This window comes from Cyrtonyx montezumae, unplaced genomic scaffold (assembly GCF_038088225.1).
Source record: "Cyrtonyx montezumae isolate F1298 unplaced genomic scaffold, pur_monq_1.0 scaffold_9, whole genome shotgun sequence".
Classification (NCBI taxonomy): domain Eukaryota; kingdom Metazoa; phylum Chordata; class Aves; order Galliformes; family Odontophoridae; genus Cyrtonyx; species Cyrtonyx montezumae.
The window spans coordinates 10,046,306-10,065,385 of record NW_027072100.1 but is presented as its reverse complement, the minus strand read 5'-3'; the positions used below and the strand labels follow the sequence as shown (position 1 = coordinate 10,065,385).

The 19,080-nt window shown below is 40.0% G+C and overlaps 1 protein-coding gene across 1 annotated transcript in view; it reads left to right on the top strand.

Annotated features, from left to right (window-relative positions):
* Nucleotides 1-3,560: 3,560 nt before the first annotated feature.
* Nucleotides 3,561-19,080, top strand: part of RTEL1 (regulator of telomere elongation helicase 1) — a 33,488-nt gene continuing 17,968 nt past the window's right edge. Inside the window, exons 1-22 of the mRNA XM_065754379.1 lie at nucleotides 3,561-3,581; nucleotides 3,717-3,834; nucleotides 4,310-4,508; nucleotides 4,780-4,873; nucleotides 5,483-5,564; nucleotides 6,170-6,230; nucleotides 6,497-6,572; nucleotides 7,263-7,347; nucleotides 7,987-8,052; nucleotides 8,209-8,362; nucleotides 8,666-8,704; nucleotides 8,945-9,023; nucleotides 9,455-9,552; nucleotides 10,770-10,825; nucleotides 12,885-12,956; nucleotides 13,604-13,688; nucleotides 14,731-14,863; nucleotides 15,013-15,126; nucleotides 16,616-16,656; nucleotides 17,628-17,713; nucleotides 17,964-18,041; nucleotides 18,561-18,638. Of these exons, the coding sequence (XP_065610451.1) occupies nucleotides 3,733-3,834; nucleotides 4,310-4,508; nucleotides 4,780-4,873; nucleotides 5,483-5,564; nucleotides 6,170-6,230; nucleotides 6,497-6,572; nucleotides 7,263-7,347; nucleotides 7,987-8,052; nucleotides 8,209-8,362; nucleotides 8,666-8,704; nucleotides 8,945-9,023; nucleotides 9,455-9,552; nucleotides 10,770-10,825; nucleotides 12,885-12,956; nucleotides 13,604-13,688; nucleotides 14,731-14,863; nucleotides 15,013-15,126; nucleotides 16,616-16,656; nucleotides 17,628-17,713; nucleotides 17,964-18,041; nucleotides 18,561-18,638 (1,878 nt within the window). The 5' untranslated portion in view covers nucleotides 3,561-3,581; nucleotides 3,717-3,732. The remainder of the gene's footprint in view (nucleotides 3,582-3,716; nucleotides 3,835-4,309; nucleotides 4,509-4,779; nucleotides 4,874-5,482; nucleotides 5,565-6,169; nucleotides 6,231-6,496; nucleotides 6,573-7,262; nucleotides 7,348-7,986; nucleotides 8,053-8,208; nucleotides 8,363-8,665; nucleotides 8,705-8,944; nucleotides 9,024-9,454; nucleotides 9,553-10,769; nucleotides 10,826-12,884; nucleotides 12,957-13,603; nucleotides 13,689-14,730; nucleotides 14,864-15,012; nucleotides 15,127-16,615; nucleotides 16,657-17,627; nucleotides 17,714-17,963; nucleotides 18,042-18,560; nucleotides 18,639-19,080) is intronic.

Genomic DNA, 19,080 nt, shown 5'->3' with positions numbered 1-19,080 from the left:
CCAGACATCGATCACATTAGTTTTCTTCCTTCTGTTTAGGAAGAGGTGCAGAACACTTCCGAGACACACGTCCCATTGGAAAGCACTGGGTGAGAAACAGCAAGCAAACTCCATGGCTGTCACACAGCATACACTTCAGCTCTGGTACTAATGATACTTTCCAAGTAACCTGTCATATAAATATTTTCAGTATAATTAATTCTGGATCTACCTTTAACACTGGGTGATCTTTCCTCCTTATTTTAAATGTAACTGTCTTTTCAAGTTCTATTTTCGTATGGTACTGCAATACAGGACAATAACACATTGCCAGGCAATAGCATGAGACCTTCCCGTGCTTTTTGCAGTCTCTAGCTGGGAGAAGCTGCCTTACTTGGCATGAAATAATAAATGTTCCACATAGGGCAGCCATCCACCCCTTGAAATTGTTAACTAAGACAAGAAACCCATGACAGTACCGGCACTAAATCAAGAAAACGTTTCCCTGAAGGCAAGGAGACAATGGGGTTATTCTGATGTTTCTTCTTCATCACCACTGTGCTCTTGAGAAATGAGGCCAAGCTGTACAGAGGGACTGGGTCGGGGAGAAGGGTTGTGCTACTTCAGTCACATAGAGGTGCAAAGCAAGCTGTGGATTCAGGTCACCCCTGGGTGCTCAGCTACAACTGTGTGCGTACAGAAGTTAGTGGTGCAAAGCTGGAGTGCTGAGCAACTACAAGATGAAAAAGGGCAAATCTGGAGCACGTGAAGCTGCCAGCTCTGGTCCAGCAGCTGCCATACAGCTTTCACCAAATCACTAATCCCATCTGCTTGGGCTTCTTTGTCTGTAAAATGGGTGTTTACTTATTTTCCCAAGGACAGAATAACTGTGTGAAAATCTGAGCGTCAGAGGAAAGCTGTTGTTATGCTATTACCCAACAGGGAAAAGACACCAAGGCTCTGGATTACCTGGATTTGAATGAACCAAAGAATTCAGTGGCCAAACTAAAGTTTTAGATGGTTGTTACGGGAACCATCACTCATCCTCAAAAGGACAATGAACAGCAACCTAATCCTCTCCAGCGTGAGAGGAGAAAAATATCCTTCCCACAAATAGCAGCAATCTCACAGTCAGTGGATGCTGCTCTTTGAAGTCTCCTCCCATTCCTCAAGATTCTCGCTTGATTGGGAAGAGAAATCCTGCATAGGTGGCCTCTGAACAAAAACGAAGACACTTCGTACTTCTGCACTACACAAGCCTTCTGCTTGCAGGGGGCTCTGCAGTTCACTTCAGTCACTCACACCCCCCTTCCCCACGGAGTCTGAGGATCGTCTTTGTCAAGGTTTTTCCTTTGTACATTTCTCCCCTTGAAGGCACTGCTTCAAGTGAAAAAATGGTTCATCCAAAATCACCACCCACTAAGTTGAGCACACAGTGAGGAAAGCCAGCAGGCTGCATGTCCTCCTGCCTTGGTTAGCATGTAGTGAGCACTAGGGGTGCAGGGACCGGGCTGGCAAGTAACTGTGCTTATCTGGCTGTTTTGTTCTTTAAAACCTTCCTTCTGCCTCTCTTAGTCTCTCTTCTAAGTTTTGTCTTGAAAGAACTGAGAGAGACAGACACCAGAATGAAAGTCCAGGCACAAGACAAATTGCTTACTGTGTCTGCATCATAACATAGAACAGACGTTCTAGCCTCAGTGAATCCCCACAGTTCTTCAGCAACTTTAATGAGAAACAAATCTCTCCCTTGTAAGACTTTGTTCTCTGCTTTTAGAATACTCAGATGCAGCGACAGGCTCGCCAGTGCTGGCACTGCAGACTTGGTCAAGTAAGGTAAGTGGTGCAGAGAACCAATCCTCCAGAAGGATAAGGAGCGCTCAGCCAGTGCTGACTCACATGCCCCGGACAGCAGCGCGGCTGCTGACTCACGCTCCTATTTGGGTTTGGTGGCCTTCCAGCTCTTCTCTAAAAGTAACATTGCTTCAGTCAACATTACCTAAGTAACCCTAAAAATAATCTGATTTGATACAGTACTGCTATTATTTTTCAGCGTAGGGAAGTTATAAGAAACAATGAGAAAAAGATTCTACACATTCGTGATCATTTTTAAACCTTTATTCTCCACCACAAATATCTTACTGTTCACTCTCCTGGTGTTTCACAATCTTTAAAAGTCATTTCTTTCCCAGCATAATCTTGCATGATGAATATCAAGTTAGAGTTCTCTGGCACATTCAGAACAGGAGCAAAAGAAACTGTTACAGTTTGAGTGGAGTGCTGTGAAGCACGGAAGGAATAACTCAAACCTCTTCAGCCCATTAGCTGCAGTTGAAGACAGTTTACAAGCCAGGCGAGTCCAGCTCAAGGAGTTTAAAGGCTGCCAAGCAAAACAGCCACACAAAAAAACTACCCTAACTGAACACAGAACATACCAGAAGATTGAGAAGAGTACAGATTACACAACAGACTCACATTTAAGGTCTCTTAAGTATTTGCACTCTTCTACGTACAAACATTACCCCTCGCAGTTTGCTAAGAGGTATTTTGACAAGATACACTAAACATAAACCACATCCTGCTCTGCATCTTCACAGCAACCATCTAACTGTGGGAAGCTGCAACAACGCAGAGAGATGTGTATGCAAGATTTTTTTTTCCTGTCTTTCCTCCTCATGTAAGCACATAAAAAAGAGTTTTGTGAAATGTGAGGATCCAGGTAAACCAATATCTATCCGTTTATTAGAACAGCTGCACGGTTTGCTGGAATCTTACACACAGCAATCAATGAGGACAGAGCAGCTCAGGGCTGGCTGTGGGCACACAGGAGGCATGCAACCTCCAAGCAGCTCCAGAAGCCGGAGGCTGAAGGCAGGCAGGGAACTGTGCAGCAGGGAATCAAAAGGAGAACAAAGGAGCAGCACATTCAACCCTAACAGAAGACACCTGTCTACTGTTCTTACTGCAGAAGCCAAGAGGCCCAATAAAATGAAAGAGACTTTCCTCTACCTCCAAGGCAGAGTGACTCCAAAGCCAACCCGGTGCTATCCAGCTGGTCTCCATGCAGGGTGCCAGGTGCACGGAATAAAAAACAGCCCTAGAGAGAAACCTCAGCCATCCCCCATCACCCTGAGCCTCTAACAAGGAGAGGAGATGCTCCAACAGCTACAGACACTTGAGTGGGACAGCCCAGCGGGGACAGGCTGAGAAACGAGTGCTCCTTCAACGACCGAGCAGCCAATGTGCTGTGTCCCAGGGCCTGAACTGCACAGCTGAGCAGGGCGGAGGAGCCACTCTCGGGCTAGGGCAACACTGCCCTTGAGGGGCAAACCACAAGCGGGGCTCGTCCCCTGCCAGCCCACGGCTCCCAGGAACTCCGCAGCAGATCACAGGGCGCGGCGCAGTCCCCCCACCCCCACTCGTTGTTTCCCGATCCTGCCGGGCCGCAGCGAGGCCTACCCGGGGCTCCGCCGCGGCACACGCGGGCCGCGTTTCCAGGGCAACGCCGGAAGTCTCGCGAGAGCTCCTGCCGGAAGTTACGCACCGTGACGGAAGCGCTGGGGCGCGTGACGGGGGCGCGGGGATTCCGAACGGCGGAGCGTGAAGTGAGCGGCGGCGGCGGCGGCGCTCCGTGCTACCGGGAGCGGGCCTGGGGCTGCGGCGGCCTGTCCACGTCGCCTCGGTCGGTTCCCAAGTGCCTGCGGGCCTCCGGCCTGTGCTAACGGCGTGCTCCGTTGCAGGGGCCTGGCGGCAGCGATGCCCCGGATCACACTGAAAGGCGTCACGGTGGATTTCCCTTTCCAGCCCTATGAGTGCCAGAAGGTGTACATGACCAAAGTGCTCGAGTGTCTGCAGACGGTGAGACCGCCCCGCCCCGCCCCGCCCCGCCCCGCCGTGCCCACCGGCCGCATCTCCGCGGCTCTGGAGCACTCCAGGGGCGGTGACCTCCCTGTCCCTGGGCATCCTGTGCCGCTGCATCACCGCTCGTTTGGAGAAATTTCTCCTAGTACCCAGCCTGAGCCTCCCCTGGCCGCCACCTCTCGTCCTCTCGCTGTTACCTGGAAGCAGAGGCTTTGTAGCTGAAACGTAACTGCGTTCTAGTTCCTCTCACTCTGGGCTTTGGGCTGAGCTCACCGAGTTGATTAAGAGGGTCCTATAGATCACGCTTTTATGGAGCTTTTATACTGATACGTATTTTTCTGTTGTGTGGTGTAGTGTACCACTATTGTTTGTTTATTTTTTAACTAAGAAAGCATATCTCTGCACAATTGTTCTAGCTGAACGTCCAAATTGCTCATTTTTCCCTTATTCCTTTTATTTCTCTTCAATAAAGAAAGTAAACGGCATTCTAGAGAGCCCTACGGGTACAGGGAAGACCCTGTGCCTGCTCTGTTCCACTCTGGCCTGGCGGGATCACTTCAAAGATACCATCTCAGCCCGCAAAATTGCACAGCGTATGAACGGAGTTGAACTCTTTCCTGACAGACCCATGTCTTCCTGGGGTAATGCTGCCACAGATGGTGATATCCCAAGTGAGTTCTTTGTTTTTTATACTCAGTAGGAGTGGTATGGGAGTGTTATTGAACGCTTGCTTTTATTTATGTGTTTTTCTTTTTCTTAGAGTATTAGAAGTGTTTAGCTTGTCTCGCATGTGTGAGAAGCTGTGTGAGAAAATCTCTTGTCTCTACGAGGCAAATCGTTGCCATGGCACCAACTGGGAAGGGAAACTAATAATATCCCATGTTGTTCTTGTTGTACTAATATTGTTTCTCTGCTCTTTTCCCTCTCCCCTCTGTTTGACAGCGTATTACACAGACATTCCTAAAATAATCTACGCATCCAGAACTCACTCTCAGCTTACACAGGTCATTAATGAGTTAAAGAACACAGTCTACAGGTAAGGGTGATTTAGGATAGTGCTCCTATTCAAAGAAAAGGGGGAGGAAAACACTGTTCTAATTGTTGTCTGAATTTATGTCTATATACATTTATGAAGATAAAATGATGCTGAAGTGTAGTTCTCCAGGTGTGCAGCCTGGAGTTCTTCACTGTTTTTTTCCTCCCTCAGTTATAGAATTTCCTGAATTCAGTCTGGTTTAGGTTCTTTATTTCACACGTTTGTTTCTAAAACTCCTTGCATTAGTTCTTGTCATAATCTTGTTCATGTAAAAATGACAGCTGCCTCTTGAGTAGCTTGCAATAGGTGGCAGCCCCAGCTTATCTGACTGATTTGTCATAACAAAACCCAGATTTTCTACTGCATGATGTAAGCTGCTACTCATTACCTCCCACTGTTCCTGGGAGAAATGTAGTACTATAAAGTGTGTTCGTGGCTGCTGTAAACAGACTAACTCACTGATTATGGTTCTGACCCATGTTTTGTTGCTTATCTACTTCGCATGAACTTCTCACATTTGATAGATTAAACCCCACATAGCTGTGTTCTACTGTGTTCTTCTTTCCTGATTTATTTTTAACATCAGCTTTGCATATTCTGTTTGAACAGGCCAAAGATATGTGTTTTGGGTTCTAGAGAGCAGCTTTGCATCAATCCTGAAGTGAAACGACAGGAGAGCAACCACATGCAGGTGAGAACAGAGCCATGAAAACATGTGCAACAAGGACATGTCAGGCTGTTTTTTATTATGACATAAAGCGTGCAATTCTTAGCATGTTAGCCTGACATGTTATTACTGGAGGCTGTAGTGAAAGATACTTGGTTTTTTTCATGCGTTTTGTGGAACATGCTATATCTAATTTAGCCAGAGTGTAGCTTATTGGCATTTTTGGTAGCATTTTCTATTTGGAGGAGGATGTGATTGTGTAGAACGTGAGAGGTGATTAATAGTTCACAGTTTACTCAGGTCTGCAGTTCAGTGTTTTTAGTGGCATCATTTAACAGTAATGCTTCGGTGATTGCTTTGCCTGTTATTTTATGGGCAGTGTCAAAGACTACTCTTCTGAAAAATGTAGCAAAATATAACTAGATTTTCTCCAAACCTGTGAGTATTCTGTGCCACACGCACACACAGTGTGACTTATGGTGAACAGAAGGATGCTTGATGCTAACACTGAAGAACTATGGCCTGTGTTAATGAATTAGCTGGAATTATGGATAATAAATAACTCTTGACCTCTTAGCTCACTTCACAATGCTTGACAAGCTGTGTTAAAAAAGTACTGTATTTTGCAGATCTATATGTGCCGGAAGAAAGTGATGGCTCATGCTTGTCATTTTTACAACAACGTGGAAGGTGAGTTTGGTTTGGCTGAGGAAGTAAAGCCCCATTTATTGGAGGAGTTGTTTTTAGACAGGTAGAGAAATTTGAAAGAGTAGACAGAGTCTGCCTGTGTGTGCATTTGTACGTGGGGTGCATATTTGTGCGTGTGTTTTGCTCTGTATTTGTGTATTTCAAGAACAAAATGTTAAGAAGTGGATGAGTGTGATCACTGGGGTAACCAAGTCCTTGTGGGGTGCCTTCACTTAAGCTTCTGGTTGTAGTGTTATAATTGTTCACAGAAAAGTCTACGGAGAAAGAACTAATTGACTCAATCATGGATATTGAAGACCTTGTTAAAAATGGAAGCAAGCACAGGTGAATGTTCTCTGATCTTCTTCTCTGATCCTCTCACTTGTGAAAACTGTTCATCAGCTTGTATTTCTTAATACATTGGTATGACCTGGACATACACTGAATTAGCAGAGCAACGATGAGGGCAAAGTATTCAGATACACTGCAGATACAGCTTTGAACGAGATAGTGTGTGTACTTGAGCCTTAACTTCTCTTACAGTCGTTTTCATCACACAGTAGTCTATTTCAGTTCTTTCTTATGGAAAGACTGAGTCAGATTAGACCACCAGTGTTTTAATTCTTGCCTGGATAGAGGCTTCCAATGTCATCTGACATGACAAACATTGCAGTTTTGTTTCAGATTTAAGAGGATATGACTGATTTGTTGAGATAAAAGAACCTAGCCCAGCATTTACTTCTAGCCTACAGGTTTAAAAGGATAATGCAGTAATGAGTAGCACTCTTTCTCATTTCTCTTTTCCTCTGTTCAGCTGAGCTGTGTGCATTGGCAGGCATTATTTTCTGTTTTTGTTTTTTTTCCATATATTGCATGAATGGAGGTTTTGGCCTGAAAATCAATCATGACAGTTTCAGTTCATTATGGAATTGGTTAGAAACCACTGAAAACACGAAAAGTACATGAACGATAAATGCACTCTTAATATTACTGCAACTATTACTTTCTAACCTGTGCTTTTTTTTTTTTTAACAGAGCTTGTCCTTATTATCTCTCTCGAAGCCTGAAGCAGCAGGCAGATATTATTTTTATGCCTTACAACTATTTATTGGATGCAAAGGTAGCGTATATCTTCATTTTAAAATACAATGTTCTTATTTTTATTTCAGATTGACTTCTAGTGGTTAAGCTGTTGATAGTAGTTGCATAGCAAGGAAATGTATTGTGTGCTGTGCTTCAGAAATAAAACCTGTTTCAAGTTCAGAATCAGGGGATGCCCTTTTCTGGTTTTCTCTAGTTTTACTTTCCCACAGTTAACAGACATTTTCTCTTTTGTTGGTTTCTTTGAATTCTTGCTCAAATTAGCTTTGCAGAATATGTCTTTGGTTATATTTACCTCCTGAAATCAAACCCTCAGTAGCATACTTTGCAGTGGGTTTTGCATGTGTTAGCTACCTACGTGACTTCTAGAATAAGTAAACCTTTTCAGTAGATATTGGAGAGCTCCTGCACATTGCTACTGGCTTTATAAAAAGCTGCTGCAATAAATTGCCAGTGTTTCACAGATGAAGAGCAAAACCCATAAGCTAAATCTCCTTAGTTTACGCCTTACTCCTCCCAAATCCCTATTGGCAAAAATGATGAGTGAAAATAATTCTGATAAACTTGTAAATCCTAACATGGTAGAAATGTTTTCTTCTTTAATACATCCTCAGTTGTAATCTCTGTAAGTATCCTTCATTCTCTTTCTCGTCTGTAGAGCCGACGAGCACACAACATAGATCTGAAGGGGACTGTGATAATACTCGATGAAGCTCACAATGTGGTAGGTTGTTTCTAAGTCTTATGGTATTTGATAGCTTCCATCTAGCTTGGGAAGCAGAAAGGAAGTCAAGTCTGCTTATTTAAACAATATATTAAAAAAAAAAAGCTACCTGACCTTGTGCAGTCCAAATAATGCTCCCATTCCTTGGTATTTTAGGAAAGATTATGTGAAGAGTCATCCTCTTTTGACCTGACAGCCTACGATTTGGCTTCAGCAATTGATGTTATAAATGTAGTACTGGAAGAACAAGCCAAAGTAGTTCAACAGAATGAAGTAAATGCTGAATTCAATATGGAGAGCATCAGTTCAGGTGTGTTGGCAACCACAAACCTCTGTTTTACTGGAAAATATAACTAGAAAATAACTCTTTATAGTAGTTTGACTTGCATTGGTAGGTTAAGTGATTGTTAATAATGTCAGACAAGCACAAAAACTTTGATCAAACCAATGTAAAATGTAATGAAAGGGAATGGTGAATGGAATACAGATGTTTTTCTTAGGTACACAGTGCTAGCATCCACATCTGATAATTTCTGAAAAGGCTTGAAGAAACTAGGAATGAAACAAAACAAACATGAAACATCCCCCTTAAAATCTTTCTATTCTTCAACAGGGCTGAACATGGAACTTGAAGATATAGCAAAGATAAAGAGTAAGGTTCTTTTTTATTTTATTTTTGTTTTCTTGTTAAAAATTGTTATTGTGACTACTTCAGAAGATTAATTGATCAGTAACTAGGTATCAGATTCATCTACTGTTTCTGTTAACAGCTGAGTAATTCATGAAAGTTGGCATTTGTCTCTGTTTTTCAGAGAATTTTGTGGATTGTTTAGTTGCAGTTACTTCTCTGGAAGGTGATACTTGACTATTTATCCTTTTGCTTCCCTTAAAGAAATTCTTCTTCAGCTAGAAAGTGCTATTGATGCAGTGGAACTGCCACCAAATGACAGTGGAGTCACTAAAGATGGAAGGTAAATTTCTTCTTGTTAATGTGTTTGCATGTTAGAAGAGCAATAAAATCTAAACCCAGGTTAAATTGCGTCTAGTGTGAGTTTTTTGCTTATGAAAGTGCTTCTGTGTGCTCACGTAACAAACCTGCAGTGGAGCAAAAAGTATGTGACTGTGTAAAGGATTTATCAGGAGCTGTCAGGATTGGTAGTGATATTCTAGTTCCTGGGAATAGTGCTTCTTCAGTGTTGCAGCTTTTCTTAAATCACCTTGTGTAGCAATCATTATTTTTATGGTAAATATTTATTTACAATCCCATCACTTTTTCTTTCTCACTGTGTTGAGAACATGTTTTGCTACTAGATGGTGAAATTGTTGCTGTAAAAGAATAATTGTCTCCATGTAATTATTTGCAATGTTTACATGCTTGTGCTTTTTTCTTTCTAAATTGCAGCTACATCTTTGAACTGTTTGCAAAGGCCCAAATAACATTCCAAACTAAAACCTCACTTCTGGAGTCACTAGAGCAGATTTTACAGTTTCTCTCAGGCCGTAAGTGTGTAAATTTGTCAGTTATTTCACTTGGACTTTTTTCCCTAATGTAAGTAATTGGAAACTTGCACTGTTTTGGAGGGAGAAGAGAAAGGCATCTTTGAATTTAAAATTTAAAACACTTAAAGCAAAAATTTGACCCTGAGAAACAGTATCTTTTTGTTGCTAGGTCCTCTGCTGGGAAGCCTTATCCATTCATGAACCAGAATTCATTTTAAGAACCATTGTTGTGTCAAAACCTGAGCATTTACTGTTGTGTGTGTATGCACTTGTGCACACACAGGGGACTTTTGCACATAACACTATTCTTTTGCAAAACCAGGAGGAGTGTGCAAGGAGAGCTTGCTGAAAGTGTACTGAACTCTTCCTGGGTCATGGAGTTATGAGACAGGAATGTTAGGAATTGCTTAATGATATTTTCTAAGTTTAACTGGGTTCTGTTCTACTGTCCATCAGTGTCTTGTTCTTAATTATCACTTCTGTAAAGAAGCAGGTCCAACTTCTACATGTACTAAGAAAATAATTAGCTTAACAGCTAATTCTTGTTAGCTGACTCATCAGTGAAAGCAATAAAGAAAGCAAGCTCTCTCTGTGGAGTGTGGAATATAGACAGTAATTTTTGCAAATGCATTCCTTGTTTGGCAAATCTGTCCTTCCCTTTTTTCCCCCAGCATCCTTGTCTGACTTAATAAATTCATCTCTCTACCATTTCTGTGGTCAGATTCTCATCATCAGTGTTTTTCATATGTTCTTCTAATTGCTCCTCTATAATTGCTACTTTAAGCATGAGATGATTGTAAGGGGCTATTTACAGCTGTAGCAATGGTTGTTTTTGCCTCTGAGTAACAGGGTGCACAATTTCCTTCTTTCTTAAGACTGATGTTAGCTTTCTGAGCTCTTGAAAATATAACCAAACAGCTTAAGCATGCTAATCTTTGCCTTAATTACCTCCTTTCCAATTTTTAGCATAGAAGATCCTGAAGAAGTTGATGTGATTGTTACAGCTTAATGCATCAGAAACATGAAACATACTTTGTAATGCCAGTTTTATATTTCTCTTTGCATCTGGAATAATGATGAAAACTTGAAATAACTTGTTTTGTTTCAGAGAACATTTCCAAGCTGTGTTTACAGAGTAGTGTGCTGTTCAGGTATGCGTACACAGAAATGCATGCGTATTTGTATTGTAAAAGTAATTGTGGTGTTCTTCTTTGTAGGCACTGGGATTTTTATCAATAGCTCTGGATTGCATAAACTCTCGGACATTATCCAGGTAAATAATTAATGCAGCTGCTACAGGTGCCTGAAATGCAGAAGAGTTGGTTTAAAAAGTTTTCAGTATTGTCCCAGCAACTCCTCCCAGGGAGCCATTTTATTTTTTAATTGCATATTTACTTATGCATTGATGGAAATATACAGGTTTAGAGAAGAAAGCTGCAGCCTCATGAGATAACAACCAGTGTAAAAATCAAAGTAGGCTATTTTGTAGAGTTGATGTCACGTTTTGGTGAGCTAGGTATAATTTTGTGTAGGTTTAGCCTCCACCAGGTGGAGCTGAGTTATTGAGCTGTGCACATTCAAGCATCAGTTTGAGGGAATATGGGACCTCTCAAAAAAGAACAAGTTGGCTAAGGTAAAAAAGCAAAGAAAAGTTCATTTTAACTGCTTTTTTTTTTCAATTTATGATTAAGTTAGGAAATCTGTAAAATAAACATATTTTTGTGCCACAGGAACTGAATGTGATACTAAAAGTTTGTGAGCATCCTTGTGTTGCTGCTGGTATTCTCACTGCTGTGCTTTTTCAAAACGTTAATTTTAAGAGCCTGGGCCTCATAAAATGAAAAGGCACAAGTGGGCCTGAAGTTCAATTTCTGTTTTCCCTCTGAAGCTGACCCAAGTTCTGATGTACTTGGGTGGTACTCAGATATAAAGTAATAATGTTTGGAGAGCTTAATGTTCAAACAAATAGCAGCTTAGCTCTACCGTTACATGTTGGTAAATCTATTGACATTTGAGATATATTCCCATTTGGAGCACAGTTGTATTCTCAAAACTTGGTGATTTTAAAGCCTATATCTGCCTGAGTCACTAGGGTTCACTGAATTGAATTAGATCTTTTTGTTACAGTGAACTAAGACAAAGAATTGTCTCTTCTGGATCAAAAAGATCATTCTTCCTCTGTCTTTAATAGCTGGATTAAGTAATAGTGACATTTTAATATATGTTGCTGGTTGCTTTTCTGTCTTGGTTTTGCATGTTGTGGGTTGGTGGTGTTGTGTGATTTTTTGGTTGTTGTTGCTGTTGGTTGGTTTTCTTTATTAAAAATTGCATCAGTGGCCGAATTATAAGAAGTCCCATGAGTATGAAGACTGGCAGTGGGTGGCAATGTTCAGTCTCTAGGTTTCAGTCAGTGTCTTCCATGGTTAAGCACAGCAATTCCATCTTGCGGAGCTTTGCCTTTAACGGTTAACTTATTACCAGCTTTGCTTTTTCTTTAATTACTAATCCCTTTTTTTCATTTTATTTTAGAAGAATACTTACTGAAACCCTGTTTGCATATGCTGTCTCTGGATGCTTTTCAGAAGTGTTTTTCCAGGAATTGTATTTTTTTTCTTACTACTGGAGAACATCTTGTTAACTAGCTGCTATTCCTGTGAGCTTGGATAATTCATTATAAATGTCTGAAGAAATTTTGTTTGGAAAAATTAGCAGAATTTATAAATATTTGAGAACCACAGCTGTTTGCTTGAAGAGCTGTATGTTTGAAGCTGCCTCACTTTCAGTCACAGGGCATGAAATACAGAAAAGAGAAGGAAGCAGAATTCTGTTCCACATTCTTGTAAGGTTTTTAGAAGCTTTTAATGTAAAATGTGGACGAACAAATGCGATTACAATTTGATTTTCCTCTAGGCAGCATGTTAGAAGTGTTAGGGTATCACAGCTGAAATTTTCAACCAAGGGAATTCCTTAAGTTGTTTTGCATATGGTTGTGGCTCTCTGTGATCTCATGACCATGCAGTGTGCTTATGTTCTTGAACAACCAGAAGTCATGTACACCATGAATAACACTATCATTTGTATAATTTGAATATATTTAGATTCTGGCTTGCATTGCTTGATGCAGTGAGAAAGTCAAGTGGTTAGCAAGGATTGCCTGTAAAAATATGTTTGTTCAATATTACCTTATATCCCCTTGCTCCTTTTACTTAATATGTAGGGTTATCTCTACAATGGTTTTTCTTTTTTTTCTGGAAACACTTTTCAGTGCAGAGGTCTGTTAATTTTGTTGGTAACTACTCTTTTACCTTTCTGTTTCATGATATTTCTTCTAGACAGTATTCAACATTGATCCTCCAGAAGGCACAAGTTTTGTGCCACTTCAGTCAATATCCAGATATTATAAGGTATGAAACGATTTGAGTTCTGCTTTTCTCCTAGAAAGCATTTAATATTTGTGCTTAGCATGTTCAAAACTGAGAATGATGTGGATAGTATAGCAAATTGTGGTGTTGATTATGAGGAAGTTACATAAGTGCTTCCAGGAAAAAAAAGTGTAGTTAAATTAGGACCCACGGGGGAAGGGGACCTATGCAATAATGTATTGAGGAACTTTGTTTCTTTGTTTATTTATTTAATTTGCTAAAATGTAATAAAGAAAGTGCAGAAAATCTGAATTATTGTAAATCTTGCAATTCTGCAAGAAGTATTATATTCTCCTGGCAATGATCTTTTGTATTGCTCAGATTTTGTAATACCATTTATGAAGTTCTTCATAAGGCTTAAGTGATATTTCAGGGCTACCATGAAATGCTGCTCCCATAAACTGACTGAAAATGGATGGTTAAATTATTATCTGCTTTTCTCCTTCTTGTTAGGTACATTATGAAAAGCTGGAAATAAAGCATGGATAGTGATACTAATGTCATGTAACTTCCTATAAAGTGACATCAATTGTAATTGTGCTCTTCAACATGAGTTAGCTTTTCTGGGGGTGAAGTGCAAATTCATTTCTGCAGCAGTCTTTAGGAATGTTGCTCTTGTTTTCCTTCAGGTACACATTCATCTGGACAACAGTAATCAGAAGAAGAAGAAGGAAAGGACAGATCTCTGGGATTCATCAGCTACAAAAAAACAGGGTACAGAACTCACACTCAGGTTCATGCAAAAGCTGGATTAAAAACAATTCAGCTCCTCTCTTATTAAAGAGAGATGCATATCCTTCTTAATAGAATGCTTTCCAAGAACCTTTGTAAATGCCTTGCCTCATAAATGTCTACTTAATTATATATTCTTGAGAGCATTTAAATGAGTAAGTATTTGTTTCACTCTAGTCATTGTGTTAAGGACAAAAGCAATACTTTTCAAAGAATGCTTTCCCTCAATTTTAGTGTTTTTTTCACATAATGTCCCCGTGTATGTTTCCACAGAGTACATATTCCCTTCACATTCTGAACAGAAGTACATGCTGTTTGCTGGTCTGCATCTACTGTTTTCCTGGGACGTTGCTCAACCAGAGTATTAAGTTACAGGAATAATTTTAAGTGGATTTTGCTAAGTGTGCAGGGAAAGGCTAGCAAAAACACTAGTTTTATTGCATAATTTGGAGGATTTGTAAACAAAAATAATACAAAATAGTCACAGAATTCTTCTGTGATGTAGCAAGCACACATAGACATACCTGCTTTTAAAATAAAAACTGTTTCCAAGTACCTGTACAACAGACTCACAATATGTTTAGAGTAAACCTGGCAGAGGCCAGATGTAACTGATCAGATCTCTAGTTTTTCTGTAGTTGTGTAGCATATTTTATGGAAATACTGCAAACCTCTTAAAAATGGCTGTTCTCAAGAGATTTTGTGGAAATAATTTATTTGAGTGTGTCTACAAACTGTGATTGTTGAGGATAAATGACATGACTTCTAACCCAATCCATTCCATGATTCTATGGAAATATAATCTACTTAAGGTATGAGTGAGCAATGGCATTTTAAGCTGTAGTTGGGATGCTGGGAAGGTCCAAAGCAAAACATGCATGCACCAGGAATTTTAGCTTCACGTGCCAAGCTTTTTTCTTTTTTTTTTTTGAAGTTCAGATGTTGCTGTGTGTTACATGCTAGTCATATTCTATCTTTCTACTATACAGTATGCTTCTTGCTGTTTTCTCTTTGTTTGGTACAGGAAAGACTTTAAGCTACTGGTGTTTTAGCCCTGGATATAGCATGCATGAGCTTGTTCGGCAGGGAGTCAGGACAATTATCCTTACTAGTGGGACTCTTTCTCCTCTCTCATCGTTCACAATGGAAATGCAGATGTAAGTGCCTGGGTATGTGAACAGTGACATTACTGAAATTGCAATGATTTTTTTATTTTATCCCAGCACTTTTTGACTGTTCTGGACTGGTCTCTAGTAGGGAATCATAGAGGGAGTATGACTTGGGTCTCACTTTCATGTTTCTTCAGCCCTTTTCCTGTTCTCTTGGAGAATCCTCATGTTATTGATAAACGCCAGCTCTGGGTTGGAATCATTCCCAAAGGACCTGATGGAGCTGTGCTCAATTCTACTTATGAGAGAAGGTAATGAACTTTGAAACTTTGAGTTCTCACATTTTTGATTCTGGAGAAATCAGTGATCTCTGCAGTCCTTTTCATGGATAAACACTGGATGGATAAACATGGATAACAACACCCTTTTAACCACTACCATAGGAAGTTCAGAAGTAAGTGCTAGAAGGAAGTGAGTATCAGGGCACTGAGTGCACTAATAGTCCTTAATGCCCCTGACTGGCCTCGCATGGTAAAAGTAATGCCAGCAAGGAATGCTGAAACACGTAAGGTCATTGTATATTGACTTCTATTCCATAATGGATTGTTCTCATTGGGACCTCAGCATATCATTTTAAGAGGTAGTTTCATACTTTGTTGCACACTGCAAATATTTCTGTGCTTACCATTTCTCTGAAGTTACCTAAGAGTGCCATGGCCTTCGTGCCAGTGTTGTTTTTAGGTTCTAGTTCTTCTGTGGGACTTGGAAATGAGGGTAGTTCCTTGTGTGTGATATACATGTTCCTCCATTTAATTTGTTGTCCATTTAATGTTGGCTCATTCTTAAATATCTTTCTGTTTCAGTGTTATACCTGTACCTCCAGTTGAGAATTATATAATTTTGCCTGCTTGCAGGCCTAGCTTATTCTTTTTCAGTAATACAGAGTGATCCACAAATAGATCAGAGTGTTTTTGCTTCATAAATGGGGGACGTGACAGATGTTCCACAGAACTGGAAAGAGATTCAACAATTCTGATTTTGACAGAGAAGATAAAGAAGCATGGAAAACCCTCAGATGGTGTTTTGTGTTTTCGAAAGCTTAGTTTCAGTGTATTTTGTTGAAGATAGTGTCTTTCAAGGAGGGAAGGCTGGGGATTTCCCTGCCCCTGGCCTGAAGCATCATTTTGAAGAAAGGGAATGCACAGTGTTGGATATGTTTCGGCAGCAGCTGTTTGGTGATACTGGTATTTATAGCTCTTATAAATGTGGATTTTTTTTTCCTCGCCTATTTAAATTTCCTGGGAAAATTAACTACGAGAAACTAACAAAAAGAAAGAAGCATAAAGGCGTGAGAGAACAGGTGATGTGTCAGGCAGGGCTGAAAGAAACAGATAAATGCTGCTCATTGTAGAACAGTACTTCTTCAATCAAATTAAGTGATTCACTGTGCTTATACCAGTAAACAATAACCATAGCAACCAAATTCACCCTTTTTGCCCCCGCAGCCTCACCACACCTAGTTTATCAGTAATTATTTGAAATTGTTGTAATGTTAGTCAGGCTTCACGGACTAATCTACAAATTTTTCTTGCAGAGCTTGCATTTCTAATGTTAGTATTAATCATAAATTCATATGGCTGCCAGCAATAAGATTTAATAGTACCGCTTTGTCACAGTATTGCTGGTGGGTGTTTGGGAGCATACTTGGAAGTATTAATGTGCGACTTTAGATCGGTATCAGGGGAAGTCAAGATGCACGAGGAAATAGAGTGAACGTGACTTGATTTTTCTTCTTTGTAGATTTTCGGAGGACTATTTATCTTCTCTGGGGAAAACAATTGGTAAGTGAAGGGTATGGATTTCAGAAGCAGATCATTGCACAGCATTTTAGGAATCACTTGGAAGGTGTCTGAAACGTTAAAGGGAAACAAATAAGACAGAAAGGCAAAAGATTTCATTGTGTATCTAAGTACTATCTGGCTTTTTCTGTATGCTCCTGTTTGCTCAAGCAGCCAATAGGATTTCACGTGATGTATGTAGATGCCCCTTTGTCGAGCTCCTCTTAATTTGGCATTTCTTTTGGTTGTGTTTTACAAATACAATAGAATTGCAAAAGCTAATGTGTGAGAACAGAATAAAATAGAAGTGTCTGTGTAGACTGACTAAAGAATGAAAGGAATCTTAAAACTGGAAAAGCTTGAAGGAGAACACAAGCAAAAAGGAGGAGAGAGTTCTGAAGTGTTCAACGTGGCCTAAATGGTGAATTTAGAAAAATGCTTTCACAAAATAAGTTGAATGATTTTTTCAGTGTGTTATATACTATGACAGGTGAAGTTTTGAAATCAGGATTGAGATACTTCATCTGTTCTGAATGTTTAAATTGCAGTGGATGAAGAATGGAGGAAGAGACAAGGATAAAGAAAAGTAGATCTGAAAATAGATCCTACTGTCACATGGGGGAATACAACAGATGGTGTTCACTTCCTTCCCTAGCCTTTGGGGTACTCATCATGAGTTTTATTCAGTTAACGTGACACTTGAGAAAACCTGTAATGCTCAAAGTGGTTCTTGGAAGTGTAGCATTTATGGGATAAAGTGTGCTGTTAGCATCACTGAAGTCTGGAGTTCCTACCTTGGCAACAAGATTATAGAAAGGATTTAAAAAAAAATCCTAAGATGCCAGCCTTCATGTCAAGAAAGCAGAAGGGATTTTGGAGAGAAGCCATATTGTTAATTTATTTTTTCTGCAGACTCTGCACTCCATGCCAGGAGAAAAATGACCTGAACTATTCATCTGCCTATCTTTTTGCAGGTAATCTTGTGCGAGTTGTACCTCATGGACTGTTGGTGTTTTTCCCATCATATCCTGTCATGGATAAGAGCCTGGAATATTGGAGAGTACGTTGTTTTCCCTTCATAGGTGGTTTAGTTGCACACTTCAGACAGTTTGTACTTATGCACAAATACTTATTTAACCTTGCTTATTAAAAATGCTTCTGCCCCCACCTCTGTGTTAGGCATGGAGAGGAACAGACGGTGGGGGAGGTCTGTGAAGACAATCCCTGAGCATATCCTTTCCCACAAGCATTTCTGGTGGATGCTTACTTTCACATGAGCATTCCTGATATGTTCATTATCTGTTCAACAGGAGCATGATTTTGCCAAAAGAATAGAAGAAGTGAAGCCTATGTTTGTGGAACCCAGGAATAAAGGAAGCTTTGCAGAGGTGGGTAATTTGCACTACATACCTGTAACATTTCTGCAAGCTATTATGTTTAAGTATCTCACTAAGCTGTGCTTGGGTGTAAACTTTGTGTTCCTAGGATAAGACTAAAATGTTCGGAGAGCTTCTTTGAACTGTACTTTTTCCATTCAGCTTTCCTTTACTCTTCTACCTAACTGTGCATTGTTTAGTCTTCATTTGAAATCTAGTGATGTAATAGTGCTGAATTGTGTGCTGTTGAGCTTTACACAAAGTCCCACCCTAGCTTTCTAAATTATTTAAATTTTCACACTTTTTTTTTGCTTTCTTTTTGCTTATTTATAGCCACTCTGCATGCTTCTAAGAGTTAGTAATATCCTTGAATTGCTTTCCTGGTTTGTGTACTTCATTCAAGGATTTGGAGAAATATGGTACAGTCCATAGTCTACTTTATCCTCGGGCATATCTGACATCAGACTTTTATACTGGCCCAGATGGAGACAGTTTAAACAAAAATTATATTAACCTTGTTTTGTCTTTTAGGTAATAGATGCATACTATAGTAAAATTGCCTGTCCCAAGTCCAATGGAGCTGCTTTTTTGGCAGTGTGTCGGGGGAAGGTAATGTAACTGAGAATTTATTTTATCTGAGATCAGATTATGTGTTATTTTGAATTTAACAAGGATGTTTATGTTGTGTAACCATAGTCAAGTGGGGAAAAAAAAAAGTTGGATGCCCTGAAGCCTTTTCAAATTTATGTCAACTGTATATATGTTTAATTCCTGTTTAAAGAGATGCATCTCAGAGTTCTCTAAAGGGGATGAGCATTGTGGTACTTACATTTCCTCTTGGCTACTAACAGAAAACTTGACTCATTAGATGAGAACAGTTTTGGAGGAAGAATAAAAGAAACAACTGTAACTGAGCATGTTGGAACAATGCTGATGAAAACCAGAAATATTGCTCAGTTTTTAAGATGAACATTAATTTCAAGTCCTCTGGATGCATTTGGTGGTCTTTCCTTTAACAGTGTTGATAAATTGATTTATGATAACAGTGGAA